Source organism: Gymnoscopelus braueri, assembly GCF_963280865.1.
Source record: "Gymnoscopelus braueri genome assembly, chromosome: 22".
NCBI lineage: Eukaryota > Metazoa > Chordata > Actinopteri > Myctophiformes > Myctophidae > Gymnoscopelus > Gymnoscopelus braueri.
The window spans coordinates 19,937,031-19,961,655 of record NC_137624.1 but is presented as its reverse complement, the minus strand read 5'-3'; the positions used below and the strand labels follow the sequence as shown (position 1 = coordinate 19,961,655).

The window sequence follows — 24,625 nt, the reverse complement described above, 5'->3', positions numbered from 1 at the left end:
ACCTGACGTTTCCACCCTGACCAAGCATTTGGCGACAGTGGCAAGGAAAGGCCATAGAATTACAATGATACATGGTACACTGACCAAAAATGTAAAGGCTGGAAAGTATTCACTCAGCACAATTGGAGCTATAAATGAGGGCCCTGGATTTGGGCCCCAAGGACACAACACTAATATTGTGGATCTGTTTGATTTTCTATATTCCATCCTGATTGGCTAAGATTGACTTCCAAAGTTTGCAGGATTGGTTTTGAACAAAATGCCTGAAATCATGAATGCAGCATGCGATTTCCGTAAAATTTTGATGAAGATTAAATAATTTATTGATGATTAACACATCGCGTGCCAATCGCATAGATCTACGCGAACCTAAATAACAGTGCAGCGTAGCGTGCCAGTCGCGTAGATCTACGCGAAGTGGTCTTTTTTCTTTTTTTTTCGCGCAGTGACACATTTCATTGTAGCGCTCTCTCGCAGTGACACATTTCATTGTAGCACACCCGGAAACGGAAATGAATGTCAATCGAAGATTTTCGTTCCCATCCGCCGCCGCTCTAAAGCTTCAGCTAAATCGCCATTATCTCTGTGTTGTTTTTCTCCGCGCTGAACGCTGTTTAAACGTTTTTTAGAAACTGCGACTACTGCAAAATGGAATGTCGCCGATTGAAAATTTCTTCTCTGGGCCACTCACACAACTACCCTGTGTGTCTACAAACAGTTGAACGCGCGATCATAAGGTATTTAGCGAGGTCTTTGGCGAGGTGAAAAAAACTAAAAAACAACAATAAATCGCTGGCAGTGGTGAGTACATTATGATATTAAACTCTGGCATGGAATGTGTTAATGTGGGTAATAAACTTAAATGTTATCAATTGTCATCCATTTTTTATTCCTTTTTAATAATCTATTACACACACACACACACACACATGTGCGCGCACACACACACACACCGTGTCCTGGAGTAAACCATAGTGTTGTAGTTAAGTTAAACTGTAGTGTATTGCCTTTATGAATGTGAACATGTTGAAGTAAAGTGTATTTTTGAGTGGCTTTTGTGTGGTTTATTTGGTGGATACAAACCGCTTTTCCCTGTGCCATAATTGTCTGACAATGCGTACTGAATGGACCTAGTCCCCTCTCAAACACACTTGTGACATCCACACAATTTGTGTCACTTAACTGAGCTTGTAATGTTACACAGACTGCAGCGATCTTTCTCTCTCTCTCTCGAGCGTTTATCTTTCTTGCTCTCTCCGACTGTAAACAGCGTTGCATCATGGCCTCCGCACTGCATTTTAAGCTGGCTTGAAATTAAACCTACCACTGGTTGTGTGTGCAGCGTTTCACTTGATGATGTTGAATAAGAATGTTTTATCTCTACCACAGACACTGGTATTCAAAAGTTCAAAGGAAAATATTAGCACTGAGGTGAAAACGGTGAAATCAGCTGGAACCGTGTGTGCGGGGCATCAAGGCCACTAATCCAAACTGAGGGCAACGATGGCCTTGGCCGTCGTTGACAACTTGGCCAAAGAGTCGAAAAGGATGATGGTCTTTAATTTGGCAACATGATCTTTGACCTTGAGTGAGCTCAAAAGGTCAAACTCATGGTCGCTGTGTTTTTTAAATGGATGATTGCCTAAAATGCTTAGGGGTAGGATTTATCGTGCCTGGCACCACTTAATTCAGGGTATTATTTGGCTTCCTAGTGATTTCTTCTTCCCCACTTTTTTTACAACCGTTATTGAGCAATCACCTGCTAATCATTTCAGTGTATGATTTCTGAACAAACGTGTCCATTCATATCAGCTTGGTGGTCTATGTTAGCCAAGTATATATACAATTATGTTTTACACAGCATGCCATGTGTATCTGTGTGTGTGATCCAGGAAGTGGGCTACCAGCATGGCAAGACTGTGTTTGATGTCTGGAGTCGCAGCGGTGTGGTGGAGAAAATGTTGAAGGACCGACACCAAGAGGAATTCCACAAAACACAAAGCAACAACAACGTAAGCATGAGTTGGGAGTGGTGTAGGATAATGAAAATGAAACCAAAGCCACAGAATTACAGGAGGCAGGCAAGTCACTTGAAAAGGTTAGAAAAATCGAAAAAACGCTGGCAGTGGGGTGCACCCAGCCAGAAATAAGTCTGGCAGTGAATGTGTTAATACCAGCCATAATGCAATATGAACAAGTTGGTGAACTTAGATTTACTTATGATTTATTATCCAATTATATTTTTTGAGGGTCCTTGCTATAAGCTGTATGTATTGATCTACTCTGCTACACAATCCAATGATTTTGAGTACACAAATACTTTTTAATTGCTGCCTGACTCCAGAAGAACACCGCAGCAAGAGAAGGGGGGCAGTATAGGGAGGACAGAAAGACCGTTGGAAGACAGTATGAATACCCATGATCAAGAGAAAATAAACACCCATAATCACACAAACAATTTAGGAGTCGGAGAAAAGGAAGGGAAGAACATGAGAGAGGAGCGAAGGAGAGAGCATGAAGACACTAAAAAACAAAAGCGAGAAAATGATAGTGGAGATAAGACGATGTCTGTTAAGGAACATCTGCATAAGATGAGGTTACAGATTGGAGTTTAAGCTTTTGCGGGGCATTTGATGCAGCATCAGATGTATACAGTATGCTGCCTCTGTAATTTTTGTACACCATACTTAATCATGTTTGTACGTGTGCAGGTGATTACATGTCCCAATGCTTCGTTCACTGACCTAGCAGAGATAGTGTCCCGCATTGAGCCTGCCAAACCTACCTTGGTGGATGGTAAGTTATACACACACACACACACACACACACACACACACACACACACACACACACACAAACTGTTTATGGACGTTAGATCCTTCACACTGACTGACCCTATTCGCAAAATAGTGAAATATGTTATAATATGGGTTCAAATATGGGTTCACTGTATTTAAGTAGACTGATGTGAATTGGCTCCAGTTTTAATATCCGGGTGCCCAATGTGCTACGCTTTATTCCCGAATTTCCCTCTGGGGATCGATAAAGGTTCATCTTATCTATCTTAATAGGGAAGTAACTGTTACAATGGCTGGCTGTTTCCTTCTGTTCGACTAGCCATTAGTCTCATAGCTGGGGTAGGTAATATTTATATTGAGCTAAATTACCTGGATCCATTTCTACTCCCACGTTTGCACACACACACACACACACACACACACACACACACACACACACACACGAACGTTGTCGAATTGGCATTCCACCTTGTACTTTCAAGTATCCTGTGGATTAGTTGGTTGGAAAAAATATATAGATGTGGAAAGTGACAATCTATGGAATGACATCAGCAAATAGGGTAGGAAATTGTTTGAAAGCGAACATTCAATGACCGTGACGCTTGTGCGTTAGTGCGATATGTAAGGAAAAACGGGAAGAGTAATTCTTTGTCAGGTGACTGAGAATATCAATGTAGTACGTGATCAGACAGTGTAAGTAAGAAGAACTACACAGAGGGACGTTATAGTATTGCTGTGCATACAGTAAACCCCTCTTTACGAAGACGAATGCATATTGAAATTTTCAGTGTTGCAAAAACCATTAGCCACTGGTCTACAGAGATGTGGGAAAAAGGTAATATGTTCCCATCATTACATTTTACTTGACGTTTAATTGATTTAATTGTGTTTTTTGGAATTGAACATGGGAACATATGAATAAAAATGTTACTTATTTGTGGCTTTAAGTCACATAACTTAAATAACAAAGAAATGAGTGCCATATTATTTAATGGCTTACTTTAAAAAAACGATTCAAATAGTGGAAATAGTCGATCTACAAGCTTGCGACGCATTGTGAGCTTGTAGATCTGCTATTTTCCCCAACAAAAAAATGTATTAGGCAATTATGTTACAACTGACAGGCCTGTAGGTGCAGAACTTTGTCCTTGGGGGATGTGCAGTAGAATGTTAGCGTTTCCAGAACAGAGGGTGCGAATGGAAGTTTGCAGGGTGAGTAGTTCGGAAGGAGCATTGCTGTGGAGCGTGGCTTCACTGTTGGGTTAACCCACTAACTCTTTCACTGCCAAAGACGACTTTTTCATTTTCAGTGGTTTTCCACCAGATGGCGATGTTCTCTAACACACGAGTGACCATTTTCATCCTCAAGTCACACAGATCCGGGAGATCACGTGATCGAAAGATCTCCACCACTATTGACTTCCGGCTTAGCGTAATTGGGGAAATGTATTTTTTTCTTTTTTCCTCCCTGCATTTTTTACGAGACGAGCTATAGTCAACGGCCTTTAACAAGCGACCGGGGGTCGCGATTACTTTTTTTTCTCGCGCGGAAGCACAGTAAAACCCTCCGTGTTTAGCAACCGTCAGGGAATCGATCGAACTGGATATAAATATTCTGTGACTAGGCCTGACTAGGAAAACCAAAAATCGCTGGCAGTGGGTGATTCATTTATGTATTTAATCTGGCAGTGAAAGAGTTGAGACCGGGAAAGCATCTGTGTCATCTTAGATTTCTTTGGCTATTCAAAAATAGCAGATCTACAAGCTCATTGAGCGGCACCGAGTGCCGCACTACGAGCTTGTAGATCTGCAATTTTTGAAAAAAAGTGAAAATGTGTGCAAATCTTTGTGTATATATATATATATATATATATATATATATATATATATATATATATATATATATATATATATATATATATATATATATATATATATATATATATATATATACTTAAAAGCGATCATTTTTAATTCAAATCTTTGCTTCTGGGGGGTCCCTGGAAATCTTTGTGTGTGTACATATATCAGAGCATGTGAGCGGAGCGACACGATTTTGACGTGAGCGCGGAGCTGGTTTATAAAAAGGTTGGAGCGCTACTCAGAGCGAGGACCGCCTGCCGCTCCAAGCCGCCCCGGCGGGGGCCGCGCACCGAATGTTTGAGCATGCCCGGTCGCACGGACTCAGAGACACACAGACATCCAGCAGTGCACAGTGCACCGAGATTTCATTACAATTTCTACTTTCTTTTCTTTTTTTTTACTGTTGAGCGACCCGGTTTGAGCGGAGCATGGAGCGAGAGATGCGCAAATCAACGTGAGCGACGGGGAGTGGAGCGCGGGGGGAGTCAACGTGAGCGAATAGCGAGCGTGAAACCAGCCCCCTGGAGCGCCGAGCGGCATTTCCACCCGCTCCGCTCCGCTCACGTGCTCTGATAGATAGATATAGATATAGATATAGAGATATATATATATATATATATATATATATATATATATACTCAAAACATTTTTAATTCAAATCTTTGCTTCTGGGGGGTCCCTGGAACAACATATTTTGAGATGGGGGTCCGCAGCCAAATACATATCATTATGGGGGTCCTTGACATGCAAAAGTTTGAAAAACTGATTAAGAACACATTTGTAGAATCCCTAGAAGCAAAGATTTGAGTGAAAGATGTTCGCTTAAAAAAAAAATGAATGAATAGCCAAAGTATAAAATAATGGTTAAAGTGGTTAAATCTAAAATGACCGATGCGTTCCTGTCTTAATGGGTTAATAGGGAGATAATTATTTTCTGGAGGAGACAGTGCGCCAGTGTAGTGAAAGGAGGATGGGTGTGATATGCTCATATTTTCGCAAAACATGCCATGTATTGAAGGCTTACCTGCAATGAATCCTGGTTGAAGAATACATAATGTATTCATTATTAACCAACCAGCCACAATGTGTATATAGAATTTTAATGTCTTTATACTTGCATAATAAAGTTGAATTAACCGATTTTAAATATTCATTTAATGATTTAAATACCATTAATAACGACGTAGGTGTGAGGGTGCGTAGCGGCCTGAACTCTAGATGTTCAGGCTGCGTAGTTATATAAAATATGTTTATTTTGGTTAGATGGGCTTTTTATTTTCTATTGTCCAACTATATTGTAGAGTGAATGTTGAGAGAAGTAAATTGATTGCTGAAATCCCAATTTCAATTATGGACAGACACTGATTGAAACAAGCTGATGGAAATACATTCACATGCTCATAGAAAGTAAGAGGCCTTTGCAAATCTCATTCCTGCTAAAAATATAACTCAAAATATAACTGGCTCCGGAAACAATTTAATTTTGAAATGACATTTAGAGCCAATGTTTAGTTGCCACATATTGTCGAACTGTGTTTCAAGCTTTTCAATCACTTGAATGAGACTCTGTGTCGATGGAAATCAACACAATGGCCAAATTACATTTTAAGTCCACTTCAGGGTTTGGGATTTAAAAGCTGGATAATATGGATCTACGGTGTTTGTTTGTTTTTAGCAGGGTGCTTGCACTCACAATTCTTCTCTCTACCTTCTCCCTTATTTATATCTCACTCATCACCCTGTTCTGCTTCTTCCCACTTTCTGCACCCTCATCCCTTTGACCCACTCGCTCACTCATCCACCTGCACACCTGCCATCATTCCTCATCTCTCCTGCTCTCTTCCACCCTTCACTGATCACCATCTCCCTGTTCCACTCCTCTTGTCTGTCCTCCACCCTGTCCCTCCATCAGAGGAGTCAGACTACCATACTGACTATGAGGAGGAGGCAGTGGAGAGCGCTTTGTCCGACATGGAGCAGTACAGTCACTATGGAGAGCACACTGAAGGAGAGGAGACAGCTGACACGGTGCGGTGAATATCCACTCAATGGGGCTTAAGGGTGCACTCAAACAACTTAAGGATCTTAACTAACCATTCCAGACACTATTGGCAGATTAGGATGCGGTGAGAAGTCACAGGCCTCTAATTGTTCTGTTTAAATTGATTGAATCTTTTATAAAATGTTGCAGTGTGATTTCAAGTAAATGTATACATTGTACTGTAGGCATGTAGCTGACAAGCTTATCCAGAATAACTTGTGTGAACAAAAGTACAACACAGTAATTAAATTCCTTCCATTATTATCAAACAATAGTAGTGTCCGGGTAGCTCAGTCGGTAGAGCTCTCGCCTTCAGACCACAAGGTCATGGGTTCGATCCCGGGCACCGCCAACTCAGCGCATGAGTAGCACGGCTTGGGTGCGGTAAGTCGTGCGGTAAGTACTGGGAGCTGAGGATAGGTGTGGCGCTCCACCTCAGCAATCCATCTCCCAGGGGTCTAGCGCATAGTTACGGGGACAGACTCCCGCGTGTTACTCGGCTGATACCGACAATAAGCCATCTCCCGACCTACTTACTTACTTAAGGGTCCAAGCCACAGTGCTCTGACAAAAGCTTTAATATGAATGAGGACCGTCAGCTAGTTCAACAACGTGACCCTTTGTTAATGAGATGAGATGCAAAGCTTGCAACAACAGCTGAATAACCTTGGGATAAACGGGACCACAGTTTTGTAAATGAGATTAGGATTTCAGTCATTGAAATGCGTGAGGTTGTTTGGCAAGGCACAACAGCAATCATGTTGGCGCATTTACACCAGACCCTTGTAATGGACATGTATTTTTCAGCTTCAAGGTAGCACTTCTCATTAATACGTTATATTGTTTTCAAATCTTTGTGTGTGTATATCTACATACACACACTCACACACACACACACACACACACATACACATACACATACACACACACACACACACAGTGTATAAGTCATGGGTTGCAGGCGTCTGAGCATGAGAGAGCCGGGGGAATATGATCTCTACGATGGTGCAACTTATATGGGCAGAAGTTATATATGGCATTTTTTGGTAAGAAATGGGTCCCTCACTCAAAGTCTTTGGGAAAAAAAATACGTTGTGAGCTTATAGATCGGCTATTTTCACTAGTGTGGGTTTCGGGAGGAATATCAGAACGCTCGTCCCAAAACACACTCGCCCCAAAACACGCTCACCCCGGGTCAAATCCGGCGACCTCGGAACGCCAAAAGGTATTCCTAAACGTAACCTCAGTAAACTATGCCTAAACCTAACCTTATTCCTAAATGTAACCGTAGTAAAACTATGCCTAACCCTTAACTTATTTCTAACCTTATCCTCAGTAAAACAAATATAATAGAAACTAGAATACAAGAACCGCTGGGGGCGAGCGGTCCTCGAAGAAAAATGGGGGCGAGCGTGTTTTGGGGCGAGTCTTCCGGTTACCCCAAAGAGACTCTCGGTCTTGAGTTTAAAAGTTTGGGAACCACTGGTTTAGAGGCCCCTCAATGTGTTATTCAAATTTGAGGTAGTTCAAATGCTGCGTTCATTTATGGAATATGACATTTGAATGATACATGTTGATCACATGACACCAGAGATAATGTGTACTGATTTGTGTGAGTTTTGGACAAAACCCGTAGGAGTAGTAGCAAAACGTGTGTTTAGAAACGAATGCAAAATGGCAGAAAATCGATTTAGGCAAAAATCGCCAGGGGCTTTATGGGGAGTTGCGTCATGATCCAAGGAATGCAGGGAAATCTTTATAAAAAAGGAAAAAGTATTGTATGACTTACAATTCTAGAGTTGTAGGCCAAAACATAAAGCAGCCTGATATAGCACCACCTTGAGGCTGACTTGAAAATAGTTGTGTGGAGTGTCTTCCTTGGCCTACTGGTGCGCATTCAAGTGCATGCTATTCTGTCTAGTGGTTTGTGAGAGTAGCTGCACAGTGCACACAGACAGACAACAGACACACGGACAGGGGTGAAAACATAATCTCCTCGTTTGTTAAATGGTGCTTTCATTAGAAAACACATTAGTGAAAGTTGTATTATTTTGTTTTACTTTATACTTTATTTATTGTTTATTTGGACTGGGCATCGCATATTAATGAACAATACATACATGATATCATGTAAATTTACCGGATTTAGCAATAATGCAAATTTCCATCCGTAGTCTCCAATTATTTTTTATATTTATGCATTTAATTTAATACTGATGCATTTAATGGAAATCCTGCATTACCTTATATATATATATTTTAACCACAAAAACGGTTAACCTTACCACCCCATCAGATCAGTTGTCTACAATGTATTCTGCATTGCCAACGCCATTGCAACTCCTTTTTTTCCTCTAATTCAATGTTGCCCTGTCATACTCAGGATGAAGAGTTGGAGATGAGACATGAGCAGGATATTCCTCTTCTCAGTAACCGCAATGGGAGCAACCCCTTCACCTCCTCTGGTGCCCCTCATGCTCAGTTGAACTTGCCCTCTCCCTCACCTGAAATCCATGAAAACAAGTGAAGATCCACCCCTGAGCCTGTGATTGAAACTAAATCCACTGAAGATTGCTGAATTGGGCTGTCTCAGATCAGCCTGTCAGGTTCTCCCCGTGACACCAGTCGATCTCATGTACCATTTTATCCCACCCTTTAGGCTGTCCAGTTGACACAAGTAAATGCCTTCCAGCAAAATACAGTCAGCCAGGGTCAGTCCTGTAATGCATTCCTAGTCTATACCTGTTCAGCTGCCTGTCAACGCATTCAAATCATGAATACATGGGAGAGACAGAAGTGGAGGTCTATAGGGTGTTACCATACATCATACACTAGGTGTACACAATCCATTTCCTTTTTCAGTCACTCTGTATAAGAGTATCTGTTACGTGCTTCAGTTGTTAATTGTAATCTCCCATTAAATAGACTTCACCAGATATAGCCAGGTGAACGCTATCTATGATCCATGTTGATTTACCCTGGTAACTTCAGTCTTCGTATTGAGGTGTAACATGAAGGGTAGGTGACAGCAGAGGTTAAGGTTTGATTAAATGGGGTGCAAAGTAGTCCTATAATATCATGTGCACACTTGTTTATGGTGGTTCATTATGCAGAGGGAAGAGACAACTCTACAAACAAACTCACAGTTCATTCCTCAGAATCTGGCCTACAAGATTACAGTAGCCTACAGTAATGGCTATTGACACACTGTTGTCATGCACCATGTGTCAGAGATGCAGCATGAAGCCCTGGTTTTCCTCTGGGGTGGTAAAAGATCATTTCCCCATCTGTTTTCTAGCTTGAATGTATCGGACACAGACTGAGCAGCAGACAGTGGAGATCTGCTTTGTGAACTCTGAATTCCAAATTTTTCTGAAGAATTCATGCAGAGGCAGCTGTGCCAGGACAGCTGGCCAATTATTCACAGGACCACATTCTAACATACTCAATCTGCGTAATCAATCAACAAGACTCAAATCGGATTGTTCTCATGTACAGTATGTGGCACAGATTGGCTACTTTGGATACTTTTTGTTGGATAAATGTCATTCTTTCAATCTAAATGGGGGAGAGAAAAAAAAACATTTCCACATGTATGTTTATCTTTACCATTCAGTTAAAAGGATATACTTTGATGCTTGCATGCATGATGTACAAGAAAGATTAATCGTATTTGAGCCAGCAATGTAAATCCAACCTAAGCCCCAGTTGGTATAGCATTTATGCACAGGCACAATCCTAGACAGCTGGACAATCACTACAGCAGCACATTGTAACATGCATGATTGGACTTGGAGTACTAACTGTTATATAGCCTTGATTAACTTGCCCATCTCTTTATCACAGACTGACATACTCACACTCAACTAAGCCTATCAATGCAAATATAATATTTTTATAACAATCTCTTGTTTCTCATTAGATACAGTGTGCCTCAGGCTGCATTGTACGAAGCGACAGCCTTAACTGCTAATATTGATGTCGTATTACCTGTAGTTACTTTATGTTGATGGTTGAATCCTGTGGGCGACGACATGGAGATCCCATGAGGATTTTTTGCAAGTTGAGCTATGGTGCAGAATGTGTGAGTTTAGCATGATTGATGCTTCCGCGCTAAAATGTAATTTGATGTGTCGATCGAAGAGGGAAAAGAAAAGCAGTCCAAGTGACATGTGGCACAACACTATGGCTGAAGCATAAATAAGGCTTTATGGAAGGTGTTGCAGTGTATTGTACCAGTTGAGGTGGTGGTGTTTGATGAAGACTTTTACTGTCAGTAAGGTTAATAATGTGTGATCATTGTGTATGGGAGTGACGGTTCACAAACTTCACGGTTCGGTACAGTGGTGTCGGGGTTCGGTATATTTCCATTATAGCAAAAGAGTGGAAATGCCAGGGAATTTTCCTTTCGTGTGTGACTGTGTGTGTGTGTGTGACTGTGTGTGTGGTTTTCTTTGAAAATGATGGAGCCATACATGACCCTTCTTGCCAGCATATAAAACAAACAGATCCTTAAATTGTTTTTAATGTAGTAGGCCTATTAACTAATTATACTATAAACAAATTCAAGCAAAAACGATTCCGTTTTTAATGGGCTTGTGAAGGAGCAGTTGAGAGGACTCTTTCGGAAGAAAGAGAGTGTCTAGTTGGGCACAGTGAAGTAAAAAGAAGGAAAAAAGGGGTAAACTTAGTTTGATTTGTAGTACATGCCGAACCAAAAGCCTTGTACCGAATAGTTCAATATGAATATGTGTATCGTCACACCCCTACTGTGTATGGATTTGAGTCATGTCCAGCTACAAAGCACAATGAGTAAATGGAGTCACTGTGGTAGAATGACTATGCTACTTCACTAAATGAAGTCATAATGGATGAAGCGCTTATGTAATGCATGGAATTACGCCATGAACTTGGTATAAGAGAACCTCATAAGAAGAAATGCTACAATCATTGTGCCTTCAATGGCCCATATCGTAAAGAATAGTTGACCAATGACCCACATGTGTAACACTGATTTCTCTATATGTTATTTTAAGATGAATGTTTTTGATAATCCTGTTTTCAACACTTGTTACTAATAAATTACTAATAAATTACCCCCTGGATATTCTAAATATGGTTTTCTATAATTTATAGACATTGTGATCAGGTTTCATTTCTCCTTAGCTTTCCTTTCTGTTAATAAGTGGAGTGAAACAATTCGTTTTATTCGTTCTGTTCATTTGGTTTGATCAGCGACAGGAAAATGGCTTGCATTTGAGAATGACATACAGTACACAGCCGTGGCAGGCCTTGGATTGGAACGAGTTGAATGAGTAACGACACTGAAAATCTGAGCCAAGACATAATGAATCCTGAAGTTTTTCTTTAATGAAAGAATTCAGCAGTGTGTCACTCTGCTTTATGCTGCTGCAGCCTCTGACTCTAAATCACATGCCATGTTGATGAGACAAATCCTGGTATGTATACTGTGACTGAAGTAAAATTGAAAGAGCATAGACCCACAACCTATAAGGGTGGAAAAAAACATGTTCATTACATTTTGGTGTACAATAGATGAGGAAGAGATGAAACCATAGAGGTGACATGTCATTTAACCATCCCGTTTCCAGAATGATACCATAGTGGCAGCCATCTTATCTGAGTCCTCTTGTGAACTTGCTGTAACTGGAGCCTATGGTTATAGTCCTTTTATTTTTCTAACTATTTAGCAACTGTGCCTGTCTAGAATGAACAAGTATTTAATCTAAATTACGATGGCTTCAAATCAGAAATGATGGTTATCCTTCAAGACATTTTTTGTGAAGCCAGTCACTCTTCTAACCAAACTTATTTTCACAGTTTCAGTCTTGCACGACAAAACAGATCATGTGCTGTAATTCACTCGCACGTGATTTCACTTGCCCGTCTCCTCTTCCTCATATTTCTTTAGCGTTATCTCACTTGACTATCATCATAATCGGCGCTTCATACTGTATCATAGTAATCTGTGAGAGAGTGGCATAGGGAGAGAAATATGGTACGGTGAGGTCGTTTATCATAGTAGAGAGACAAACATGCAAATTGTTCAAGAATGTGATGGACCTTGTGGAGGGTTAGATATAGCACCTATAGACATACAAAAACACACACAGGGTTGATTAATGCATGATTCAGCCCTGTTCAGACTGGCAGCCCAAATCTGATGTGTGCCCTATCCAGATTGGAATCGCATTGTTTTTATGTACCGTAGTCTGAACAGCAAAAAACACATTGACTCACATTCCAGACTGCATCAAACCAATCCGACTTCAATCTGAACAGGAAATCAGATTTGGGCTGCCAGCCTGAACTGGGCCAAGTGCCATTGGGGATAATGGTTGCAAGTAGTTGCATGTTGCAAGGAGTTTCATTGGTGTGGACTGGCCTTAAAACAGTTTTGTTGCAAGGAGTTGTGACTAGTTGCTTTGATGTGGTCTGGCCTTTATTCACGTGCTGGTGTCGCACACTGAAAATAGCTACAAGCTACAATCTACAAGCTTGCGCTGTGGCGCGTTGTGAGCTTGTAAGATCGACTACTTTTGTTGTGCAACATCGGCTCGCAAGTAAGTATAACTTGGGCTTATTCAAACTTTACTGATGCATCCCATAATGAGCTTTTTCCCACCTCCTACTTTCCCCTGGGAACAAGAATCTTCATCAGCTAATTAATGAGGAGGGGGCAGCAAGAAATGTGGGACAGAAAATGGAGAGAAATGTTGCCAATTATGTTGAGCAAGACATGACAAGATGCATGACAAGAAAGACAGGAAAAACTGAAAAGAAGACTACAAGATGACGGATAAATGAGCAGGAGCTTGGAAAATAATAAGGATGGAAGGGGAGCGTTCTCTGTGAATGAGGGAACAGAACTGAAGTTCTTTGGCTGGTAGTAAAGGATTTGTAGACTGTGTGGCACTCATGGAAAAGATGAGGTACGGACCGAGGGAACATGGGGAGGTGGTTGGCCTTAATCTGACGGAGAGTTTGATTCATATAGATCAAGCATGAGGGACCAGAACCACTCCTATCTGTCTACTATATGTTACCCCTTTTTTTTTACACCCTCTTGCGTTATTGTCCACATGTCTCCTGGCTTTCATGGATTCGGGACAAAAAAGGGCTTAAATACAAGTGGGTCAGGCTATTTCAGGTGTTTGAATGCCCCTCTGACGTATGAATGTAGAAATAGAACAGACAGCTCCCATACACAAATGTGTGGACCTGTACAGTGTTGATAAACTACTCACGGAAACGACAGAAATTCAACATCAAACAGAGTTCATTCTCCATATCCGATATTTATTTAGAACCGCATATGGGTGTCAACAAGGTAGGGCCTAGCTCTGGTCCATAGTGTGGAGAACTAACGCTATGGACCAGAGCTAGGTAGTTATCTACCAGCCTTTCGAATGTAGCAGGCTACCATCATTTGTCCATTTTGTAACGATAGTTTATAAAATGTTTCAGATGGATACCTTATTTTGGAACAGTTTGGTCAATTTAATTTGGTTTATTGTATGCCCCAAAGCAACAAGGCTCTTGACAGAGTTCATGTTCAGTAAAAATCCATTCCCTGCGAATTGCTGTGGGAGATTTACATATCTACCCACAGTAGATAATTATGTAAAGTAGGGGTGTGTGTGTGTGTGTGTGTGTGTGTGTGTGTGTGTGTGAGTGAGTGTGAGAGACTGAGATAAAGAAAGAGGCTATGCATGGGCTATAAATGTCTTGGCAGGGGAATAATTGGATTGTTTATTCATTAAACATTTCAATCCATGATAGATCTTCAGTTCGTCATTTAAAACCACTTGTAAAAACACTGTGTGTGGATAGGCTTGTCACCTGAAAAATGTTAGACTCGACACTTGCTACATATGGCGTCACTCCGGGAGAAGACACAGGTGCAGCAAATCGGTCATTATTGTACTGTACTAGGCATAGGCTATTATTAATTAGATGTCTATGGAAGATACAAGGAATAAATAGTTGTAGATACAGAACATGAACTTCATTCATTATTTTTGCTAGTTTTTGTAAAACGGGCCCCACCTGGAAACTTTGTAAGGCAATCATAGACAATCGGACTGGAATATGAAAAGTCTGAATCATGCATGTTCTCCAGAGATAATGCCTGTCTGTCGGCCTGACAAATGCAATTAACTGCTAAGGAGCTTTGGATGAGGAAGAGAGCACTGCCCGAGAGTCAGACCGACATCGGATCAGTACGCCATGATGACCAGTAAACCGGTAGGCACAAACCATACCTAGTCTGACAGCTGACTAAGTAGTAAATATTATGCATGGACTACTCAAATGCCCGGAAGCCCCTAGAAACAAGTGTTGGCATACCGCATACAGTACTCTCATTCTTTACTTAAGTAAAAGTATCAATACTACAATGCAGAAATACTCTGTTTACAAGTACAAGTCTGGTATTCAGAATTTGCTTGAGTAAAAGTACAGAAAGTATTGGTTTCAAAATGTACTGAAAGTACAAAAAGTAAAAGTACCCATCATGCACAAATCTTCCATTTCATGTTTTCAAAATGTATAAAATCATTTGAAAACATATGTTGGAAATACTCCAGTAAAGTAAAAAATAGTAAATACCTCAAAAGTGTACATAAGTACAGTACTTGAGTGTCGAGTCTAACACATTTACTGTATATATATTGTGGCACCTAGCCATGGAGAATAAAAGGGAGACAGTATGTTGAGTTGCAAAGCAACTATGTTTTTTATTGAAGGTGCAGCAGGGGAAAGGGCTTGCTTTGGCTGCAAGGTCTGGGCCTACTGGACCTCTGACTCCAGGCTTGTGGAGAGGGAGACAATCTGAGGTGAATACAGGTGGGCACAAGGGGAATGTCAAGTGTACAAATCTGTTCATCCGTGTCCAAAAGCCGTGGCAGTCCACTTTGTCTTTGTCTGTTGTCCAGGCGGGGTCGGTACCGAGCGGGAAATACAAGCAGAGCAATAAATCCACAGATCACAGTCAGTCATTCCAATCTCCTTTCTGGGTCTCCTCTCTCTTACACCCTTACCGTCTTTTAACCACCTGAAGCCGGTGCTTTTAAAGGGCTGGTTAGATCTCCTACTTAAAACCGCGAAAGCATCCTCGTCATTTTAGATTTTCGTGTTGGCTAGTAAAAAATAGCAGATATACAAGCTTGTACATCTGCTATTTTTTAACATTTTTGAAAAATCTTAAAGTGAATAATTTTGAATGATGAAAAAGTTTTATAACTACTGATTAAGAAGGCATTTGTAGAATTTGTAGGTCTTAATGGGTTAACAGATTAAATGGTCCTCCCGGTCCAAGTAGCTGCAGCAGACATTTGCAAACAACAGTGTTTAGTAGTATTAGTATTTAGTTGAGACTTGAATAAGAATCTCATCGTGAATTGAGTTGGTCCCAACTAATTTCTCCTGTAAATTAAACTTAGTAGCTGGTATAACTTTGTATAATTGAACACAAAGCAGGTGTTATAAAAAAAAAACTATCAGAGCAGTCAGACTCTAAAAGGCCATCTTAATAGCTGATATTGCTCACCTGTGCTCTCTCCAGGTCTGCCACAGTAGGGCTGAGAGATAATGCCCCCCCTGTGTGTGTGTGTGTGTGTGTGTGTGTGTGTGTGTGTGTGTGTGTGTGTGTGTGTGTGTGGATTGATACTAGATCGATAGAAATAATGAATATACATGATTAATAAGAAGTCTAAACTATACCTTGTGTGCATGTTCTGTCTTATAATTATGTTCTGCACTTAATCCTCCTAGTAATTGAATTGAACATTGGGCAGACAATTCCTACAAAATGACCGTTCACCTCCTGAGTGGACTTGAGGAGCCAGCCCTATCGAAGGTCTTGAAGGGCGGATCCAAAGCCTTGCGCTCGGTACCAGCGCCGCTTCCTATTGCTTCACCAATCTATGTCCCCGCCTCCCCTCCCCTCCCCCTTCCCGGGCCTGTGCACGGAACACGCTGACGTCACCAAATTTAGAGCGACGCCCCTCTGCACTCTGATTGGTTAGGAGATAACAAGGTTTAGAAACCACCGTTCCTGCAAGGTTCCCCCAGGCTTTTTTCTCTTTTGAAAAAAAAAGAAAAAGGCGTGGGTTTCCGAGGCTACCTCCTGAGTGATCCTGACCCAAGGCCTTGTGGGTTTTTTGAGCTGTCACTCTGTCTGCCACAGATGGCTCAACTGCTTTGTTCCACCAGCCAACTGACAGGACTGACTCGGGCTGATCATAGTTGATTGGCATGTTTCCACTCCACTGCAGCACAGCAGAGCATCATTGTTGACAGAATAGTGTCTAGAGTCTTCTAGTGGTTTTCAAACCTTTTCATGTTCATTAGGCAATGGACTCCCATCAAACGATTTTGTCCTAGGATCCCGTCGGACGAGCACGAGTCAGTAACATGTCATAGATATACATTTTCGGACGTCACTGTCCTGAAATGCATTGAGACTATATCATTGGAGAGAAATGATTTAACAATATTCATATACAAACAGCTAACATTGTGCTAACTTGGACCTCCATGGCCAGCTTTCGGCCTGGTGGAGAAGTGTGTTCTTTCAGTTGTGGGGTTCTCACTCCAGCCCTCCAGCCCTGGCAAGAGAGATGTGTCTTTCTGTGGCATGGAACTTAAGTTCTCCCCGGTTGACTCCACTAACTCATCGACTGGTTGCGGAGATGCAGACTTTTCCCTGAAGTCTTGGTGGCGGCCTACTTTTAAATAAATGATTATATCCTTGCCTTTTGGGTGGACGGTGGACGGTAGATGGTGGACAGATATGTAATGTAATTACACTCTATCTAGCCGAGGTTACTTGCTGACACAGATAAATGCAACACCATCTTCGAAGCGGAAGTTGGTGCCTTGCATGGTTTCCTCCACCATCGGTGTGTGAATGTGAAGTACATTGTTAAGCGCTGTGAATGTTCGCAAAGACTAGAAAGGCTAAATAAATGCATGCAGCCCATTTACCATTTCAGGCTAAACACATTACTGGCAAAAAGTCGGCTGTCACAGTGAATGAATTTATGAGATCCAGAGGCGGGGCATGGGGACGAATTTGAGAGAGAAGCAGAATCCCAAAGCACTGGTCTTAAAATATGAAAAGAAAACAAATGCAAAACAGGTACTTGTCCTGGATTTTTGCATTTTGCCCTAGTTTTCCGACCCACACTCATGAACATCTAAGCTTGGGAATATCAAGTGGAGCATAGTTATTACCCATTTTAATATGGATGAAGATAGGTTGAAATGTGGTGAAGTGGTCCTTTAATAATTAATATACTTGTCATGTATCCGAAGGATGTGAAGTTTATAATAAACAATAATTCTTTGCAAGACAGTGTTGCGTTCTGCTTCATTGATTACAATATTACAGACAACTGTTTAAGGTAAAAAAAAAGAAAAAGCAGGGGTTTTAAGTATTCAGTCAATGCATTCAGTCACATGAATATGTGCTAAGTATACATGTATCACACCTGTGTCCTCTCTGGGAGTAATTTGTTGAAATCTGACAGGAATGGTTGTAGACATTGAGCGCACACACACACACACACACACACACACACACACACACACACACACACACACACACACACACACACACACACACACACACACACACACACACACACACACACACACACACACACACACACACACACACGCACGCAGAGTTTATTTAAGGGCATAGTGTGTGTGTACATAGTGTACGCTTGTAGATGTGTGTTTGTGTCAATGTACAGGGAGAAAATCAATACTCGGCTGATGTCTGGTGACATCATTGAGCTGCATTTTTCAGCCTTAGCTTTCTGTCTCTTTCTCTCCCTCACACACGCACGCACGCTCATACACATACGGCGCACTTGTGCACACACACACACACACGCACACACAATCTTGAATGAATTGAGCAAGGGCACGTTTGTCTGGGTAAACAGAGACAAGCAGGCCTCCATAATTCATCAGTCAGCCTCTGGGAGGACAGCCAGCCGTGGCTTCAGACTTTCATTCATCCAGTCTACGGCACACTAGTAAAGCTCCATTCACGGGCAAGGGCTTAAACATACACAATGAGTTTTCCAGAAGATCGACTCAAATTTGTTTATCTTTCAATGTTACTCTACGGTGAGAGCGTGCCCAGAGTGACACTGCAAGAGCAACAGCAGTGAACCAGTGCAGATGCCTTTTGAAAAATAAAAACGGTGTGCAAATGTTTTGCCAGAATACGAGTACCCCCTTTTCAGAGCCTGCTAAAGAAATGCGTAGGGTGGCCAAGCAAACTGAGAAAAGACATGCACTAATGTGACAGCACATACAGTACATGGCATAATGTAGATGGCTGATGAAGCCACAGCATGCTGAAACCACAAGTGACCTCACTGCAGAAGGAACTCAATAAATCGAAAGAGGACCTCTATTCTCTAAAGTCTTGATTTTGGCTTAATTACTGACATTCTGATTGCAAATGCATCTTCTCATATGAATGTTAACTTACAATTATGTCAAGTATTGAAATTTATTTCATCCATACAAACTTTTGCCGATATGATTTAACCCCTTGAACCTTACTGTATTTTCATTTTATTCCCTGTACACCAAATATCTTCAACGAGAATAGGCGATCTACAAGCTCACATCACGTGGTATTGTGAGCTTGTAGATCTGCTATTTTTGCAGAATGTTCGCCCCCAGAATAGGGACGGTAGCGTTCAAGCGGTTAACACCATTCACAAAGGGTTTGGACTTTACAACCGCAGAGCCCATTCAAATGCAGGACTCCTGTGGCCATCAAACACATCCACATTAATGAACGTCATTGACCTTCTCCCCTGACAGCAGGTTGTAGCCAAGAGCTCAGTGTGCACAATTTAAAAAGACACGAGGCAAGGGAGAGAGGGACGTGAACAGGAGTGTGAGAGGAAGTTGAGATGTGTGGTTGAAGCTGTGGTGTACAGCTAACCAATACTTGGCTTATATCTTATCAGTGTGTAAAATGCAAATCCACCTCCAACACACACTTCCTCAGATCCCTTTCTATGCAGCAACATTAACCCATTAATCAGAGTAGATAGCATTGTGACCTACGGTGTCACTTGATTTTGTCTGTCTTGCTGCATAGTTGGAAGTGAAACACTCGGGTTTGTCTCGCTGGCTGATTCCTCATCACCTGTTCCAGCATGAGCTACAACTGGTTTGATTGCTTTTTTTCATTCTGCACCAAATCTCTTCGACAAAAATAGCCGATCTACAAGCTCACAACATGTCACACGTCCGTGTTTGCCCTTGCCTTTTCACGAATTACCAGTACCATAAGGATTTTGGAGTGCTGCCAATTCTTTGTCTTATAGTTACAGTATGAATGACCCACTGCACCTGTTCTGGCATGGTACGGTATGAAGGATCCTCATCACCTGTTCCTGTATGGTACGGTATGGCCATCCAAGCATACTCTTGTTTCTGCTCCTTCTCTCTTTCTCACTTTCTCACTCTCCTTCTCCTCTGACCTTCATCTCTATCTCGCTCTTCCTGTCCACCCTCATACTTCTCTCATTTATCCTCCTTCATAATCACTTCCTTTTCCCGGCTCCCACCTTCATTTCATTCTCCTACCCCTCTTCCAGTCTCTCTCTCTCTCTCTCTCTCTCTCTCTCTCTCTCTCTCTCTCTCTCTCTCTCTCTCTCTCTCACACACACACACTCTGTTTTACCTCTGGAATCAGACCATTGCTATCTAGCCAACCGGTGAGCAGGGGAATCTAATAACTACAGGAGCGGGAATTCGTCACCGGGGATGCGACGTTAGGAGCAATTTAGTGGCAAGAGGGATGGAGGGAAGGATGTACTGCAGTGCCAAGGTGAGACAAGGTGGGGATAGGCATGGGCGTCACGTACAGTGAAAGACTCCCGTTCTCTCCCTACATCGCTCTCTCCACCTCTCTCTCCCTCCTTCCTCTCTTCTTCCTATCCCTCTCTCTTTCTCTCCCTATCTCTTTCTCTCTCCCTCTTGATATCTCCCCTCACAGACACGCATACAGCACGCGCACACACACACACACACACACACACACACACACACACACACACACACACACACACACACACACACACACACACACACACACACACACACACACACACACACACACACACACACACACACACACACACACACAGTGCTTGAACCTACAGGCTGACCAGAATGCCATTAATCTCAGAACTAGCTGATTCTGGAGTCTTGGTTGTCTTGAGTTATGACACATAAAACAACACCGTAAATCTGCCTCTGCTTATGCCCCAATGATTTCATTGTTATCTGCCATTTCACACAACTTACACCTCATTCCACACCACATCTGCGTTATGGCCAACTTATTGGATGCTTGAATGACTATGTGAGGTAAGCCAGAAACATGTCTCTTCCCATTGTGCAGCATGGTCAATAATATGTTTTACATAAAAATATCTTATTAATACATGCAAATCATGTTGCTTGTATAATTAATAATAATAATAAGCTTTATTTGTATAGCACCTTTCATGACATGCCGCTCAAAGTGCTTTACAGAGCAATAAACATGTAATAATAGACACACACAATTCAAAGAGCAAAGAAACTTTTTCACTGGTATTTTCCACTGTGTGTGTGTGTGTGTGTGTGTGTGTGTGTGTGTGTGTGTGTGTGTGTGTGTGTGTGTGTGTGTGTGTGTGTGTGTGTGTGTGTGTGTGTGTGTGTGTGTGTGTGTGTGTGTGTGTGTGTGTGTGTGTGTGTGTGTGCGCATTTGCATTCCCTGCGGAGCATATTTTGTAGAATGTTTGTCAATGTCATGTTGACCATTTTTGTAATAATGGGAACCAAAAGCTGCTTTTGTAAATATCAGGACCTGGTCAGGTATTCCAAGGGTCACGAACACAAGATGTAACCATACGTTTGTCTATGAATCATCTGTGACGGCAGCAATGGAAAATCAACAGCAGTGTTTTTGTGAAATTTAGTATATATTCACTAAGATTTGTCTTGTTTTGCTGTTCACAGTCAATTCTAAGCTACACACAGCAGGGTGGAACAAATAACAAGGAGGTTCACTTCAGCTTATGGAATCTCATTCAAGCCATTTAATTACTGGTAAACAAAATTTGAATACAGCATTGTATTTCATAACTTCCTGTTATGCAAATATATGCACGTGTTTCCACGGGTCAACAATGTGTGGACACGTGCACTGCACACACAATTACACTGTAAGTTCACACGGGCTGTAACTAAGCAGATGTCTGTGTGTCAGCGGCTTGGTTCTCAAGGAGAAATGCCAGAGATAATCTAATTATTTGACCTTAACTAACCCATTAAAACCGGGAAAGCATCTGTGTCATTTTAGTTTTTTGCGTTGGCTATTCAGAAATAGCAGATATACTCTAGATAAGCTCACAGCGCGTCACTTCGTGCCACGCTGTGAGCTTGTACATCTGCTATTTTTGAACATTTTTGAAACATTTTGAAAGTGTGAGAACTACCGATTTAGAAGGCACTTGTAGAATCGACCTGAGGTCTTAATGGGCTAAAGGAGCCTGGCCCTGCCTGCTATACAGTAGGTGCTTTGTCAGTAGAAAGGGAGCATCCCCTTTGTTCAGGGACATGCAGACAACACAGACAGCAGTGATATCTGTCTTTGTAGAGTAAGGGCCCGTCTCATCACTGTCGGAACCCTGCCGAGCAACAGCAGCGTATGCTTGCAATGTCGATGAAGCAATTCACTGGACGCATTCGGGCGGAAGTCACTTTGGAGACAACGGTGCAGATGACATCATGTACTCACAGTGGTTCTCAAAGAGGGCTCAGCTAAATTTGTTTACACTTCGTCTATGTGAGATAGATCTGCTATTTTCTAAACCTTTAGAAAAATGACGAATTTAACAACACAAATATTCTCTTACGAGGGTCCCTGGCACAGAACTTTTCAGATGGGGGTCTGTGGCCAAGTACATATCAATTGGGGGGGGGGGGGTCGTTGACATAAATAGACTGTATAAATTAATGCAGTTCACCCATCTTCATACAATTGGTCCTCACCAATGCAAAATAATTTCTACTCGGTCTGTGAGAGATGGGGTGATGTCTTGATATTTTAGCTGTAACATTTCAGAGTTTTTGCCTTCTCGTCGTGTGAGTGAATCAAGACCACTGAAAATCTGCCGAATTTCTAGGATTCCATAGTCCATTTACCAGCAGAATGTCATTGTGGACAGGCAGACCTGACTGCGGGGATTCCCGCTAACTAGAGAGAATGACAATTACCTTCCTGCTACCTTTGTGTCGTGGAGGGGGGGGGGGGGGGGTACTTCTCTGGTCTTTCCTGCCAGGCTTCTTTCTGCAATTCTAGGTCATTCATAACATTAGTATTCTGAGCACTCTCAGTTTACCTTACCTTCTCAGCACCCTGGACAGAGAACTGGGGGTTGAGGGTTCGCCTTCCTTTGCCACATTTCAGGACCACGGAGAGCTACCTCAGTGGTTTCATCACCATGGACAGAGAGCCGGAGGTTGAGGGTTTACCTTCCTTCCTCACATTTCAGGACCACGGAGAGCTACCTCAGTGGTCCTAGCACCATGGAGAGAGGACCAGAGGGTTCTTGATGTGGAAAATATTCCAGATCTATGCAATAACTCATATTATGAACAGAAAATGAGGGTCTGTACACTGTAGTAACCTTTTGCGGTTTTTAATCAGGTACCCTAGCAGACGCACTCGTCTTCAGACTGAGCATGTCTCCTTGAAACGCCACTTCATGGGTGCAAAATGAAGCTCCAGTGTGCAGACTTCCCTTTCTCTGTTCTTCATAATTGGTTGTCTTCATGTCCGGCACCTGCGTAGAAGGTTTGTAGGAAGCGCGCTATCAATTTGTTGTCTTGTCTATATAAGAACTATACTATGTGGATATGTTTGCTTCTGACCATGACATATCTGACTTGAAAAAAGAGTGGGCTGCAAGAGAAGTGTGAAATACTTTTTTATAGCAGTGCCAGTGAGGCTGCTGGAAAACTATTGTATCTGTTAGGATACTTCTTCTTCTTTTTTGCCCTAAAAGAAGAAAAAGAATCCTAACATCCTAACCTGGAGCCGTGTGGAACTGCAAGTGGTTGGCAGAGGCATACAACTGTGATGTGGTATTTGTAGTTATTATTTCAAATCATATTTGTTGTCAATGCCTATTAAATCAACTACTTTGCTTAATTTGCTGTCTTGATATCTTAATGCTTAAAGGACGACTTCACCCATTTTCAACCTATCTTCATATAATTGGTCCTTACTAACACTCATGATAAAATTGTAAAAATGAATTCTGCTGGGTCTGTGTCTCATAGGAGGGCTGTGGACACTTCAGAAACCCGCCTACCAGTGACATCATCGTTAGGCAGATTTTTTTTCTTTTCAAACAAGATTTCACTTGCAGTGTCTATTAGCTTGGATTCCCCACCGATGATGTCACTGGTAGGCAGGTTTCTGAACTGTACACAGACCTCCTCTGAGACACAGACCGAGTAAACAAAAATGGTACCATATTATAATGAGCATTAGTGGGGACCAATTAGATGAAGACAGGTTGAAAAGGGGTGAAGTCGTCCTTTAATGTTTTATGTAAAGCACATTGAATTGCCTTGTTGTTGACATGTGCTCTACAAATAAACTCTTCTTGCCGTGTCAATAATTAGTCAACACAATTGTTGTATTTGCCTATTATTTATTATTATTTATGTATCTATTCAAAGAAAGAATTCATGAATACATTTGTATAAATAATTGGTACAATTAACAATTACAATGAAGGTGAATATGGAATCTAAGGTCTTTTTGCAGGGCCCCAGGAGTTTATTATAAATGCTTAGA

At 41.7% G+C, this 24,625-nt stretch overlaps 1 protein-coding gene across 4 annotated transcripts in view; it reads left to right on the top strand.

Annotated features, from left to right (window-relative positions):
* LOC308078757 (patatin-like phospholipase domain-containing protein 7) overlaps positions 1 to 11,782 on the top strand; it is a 51,003-nt gene extending 39,221 nt beyond the window's left edge. For 3 of the 4 annotated variants that reach the window (XM_080420094.1, XM_080420095.1, XM_080420097.1), the window contains 4 exons: positions 1,893 to 2,012; positions 2,712 to 2,796; positions 6,574 to 6,689; positions 9,086 to 11,782. In XM_080420094.1, the coding sequence (XP_080276220.1) occupies positions 1,893 to 2,012; positions 2,712 to 2,796; positions 6,574 to 6,689; positions 9,086 to 9,229 (465 nt within the window). In that variant the 3' untranslated portion in view covers positions 9,230 to 11,782. The remainder of the gene's footprint in view (positions 1 to 1,892; positions 2,013 to 2,711; positions 2,797 to 6,573; positions 6,690 to 9,085) is intronic. The other variant, XM_080420096.1, reaches the window with a different exon arrangement.
* The last annotated feature ends 12,843 nt before the right edge of the window (positions 11,783 to 24,625 follow it).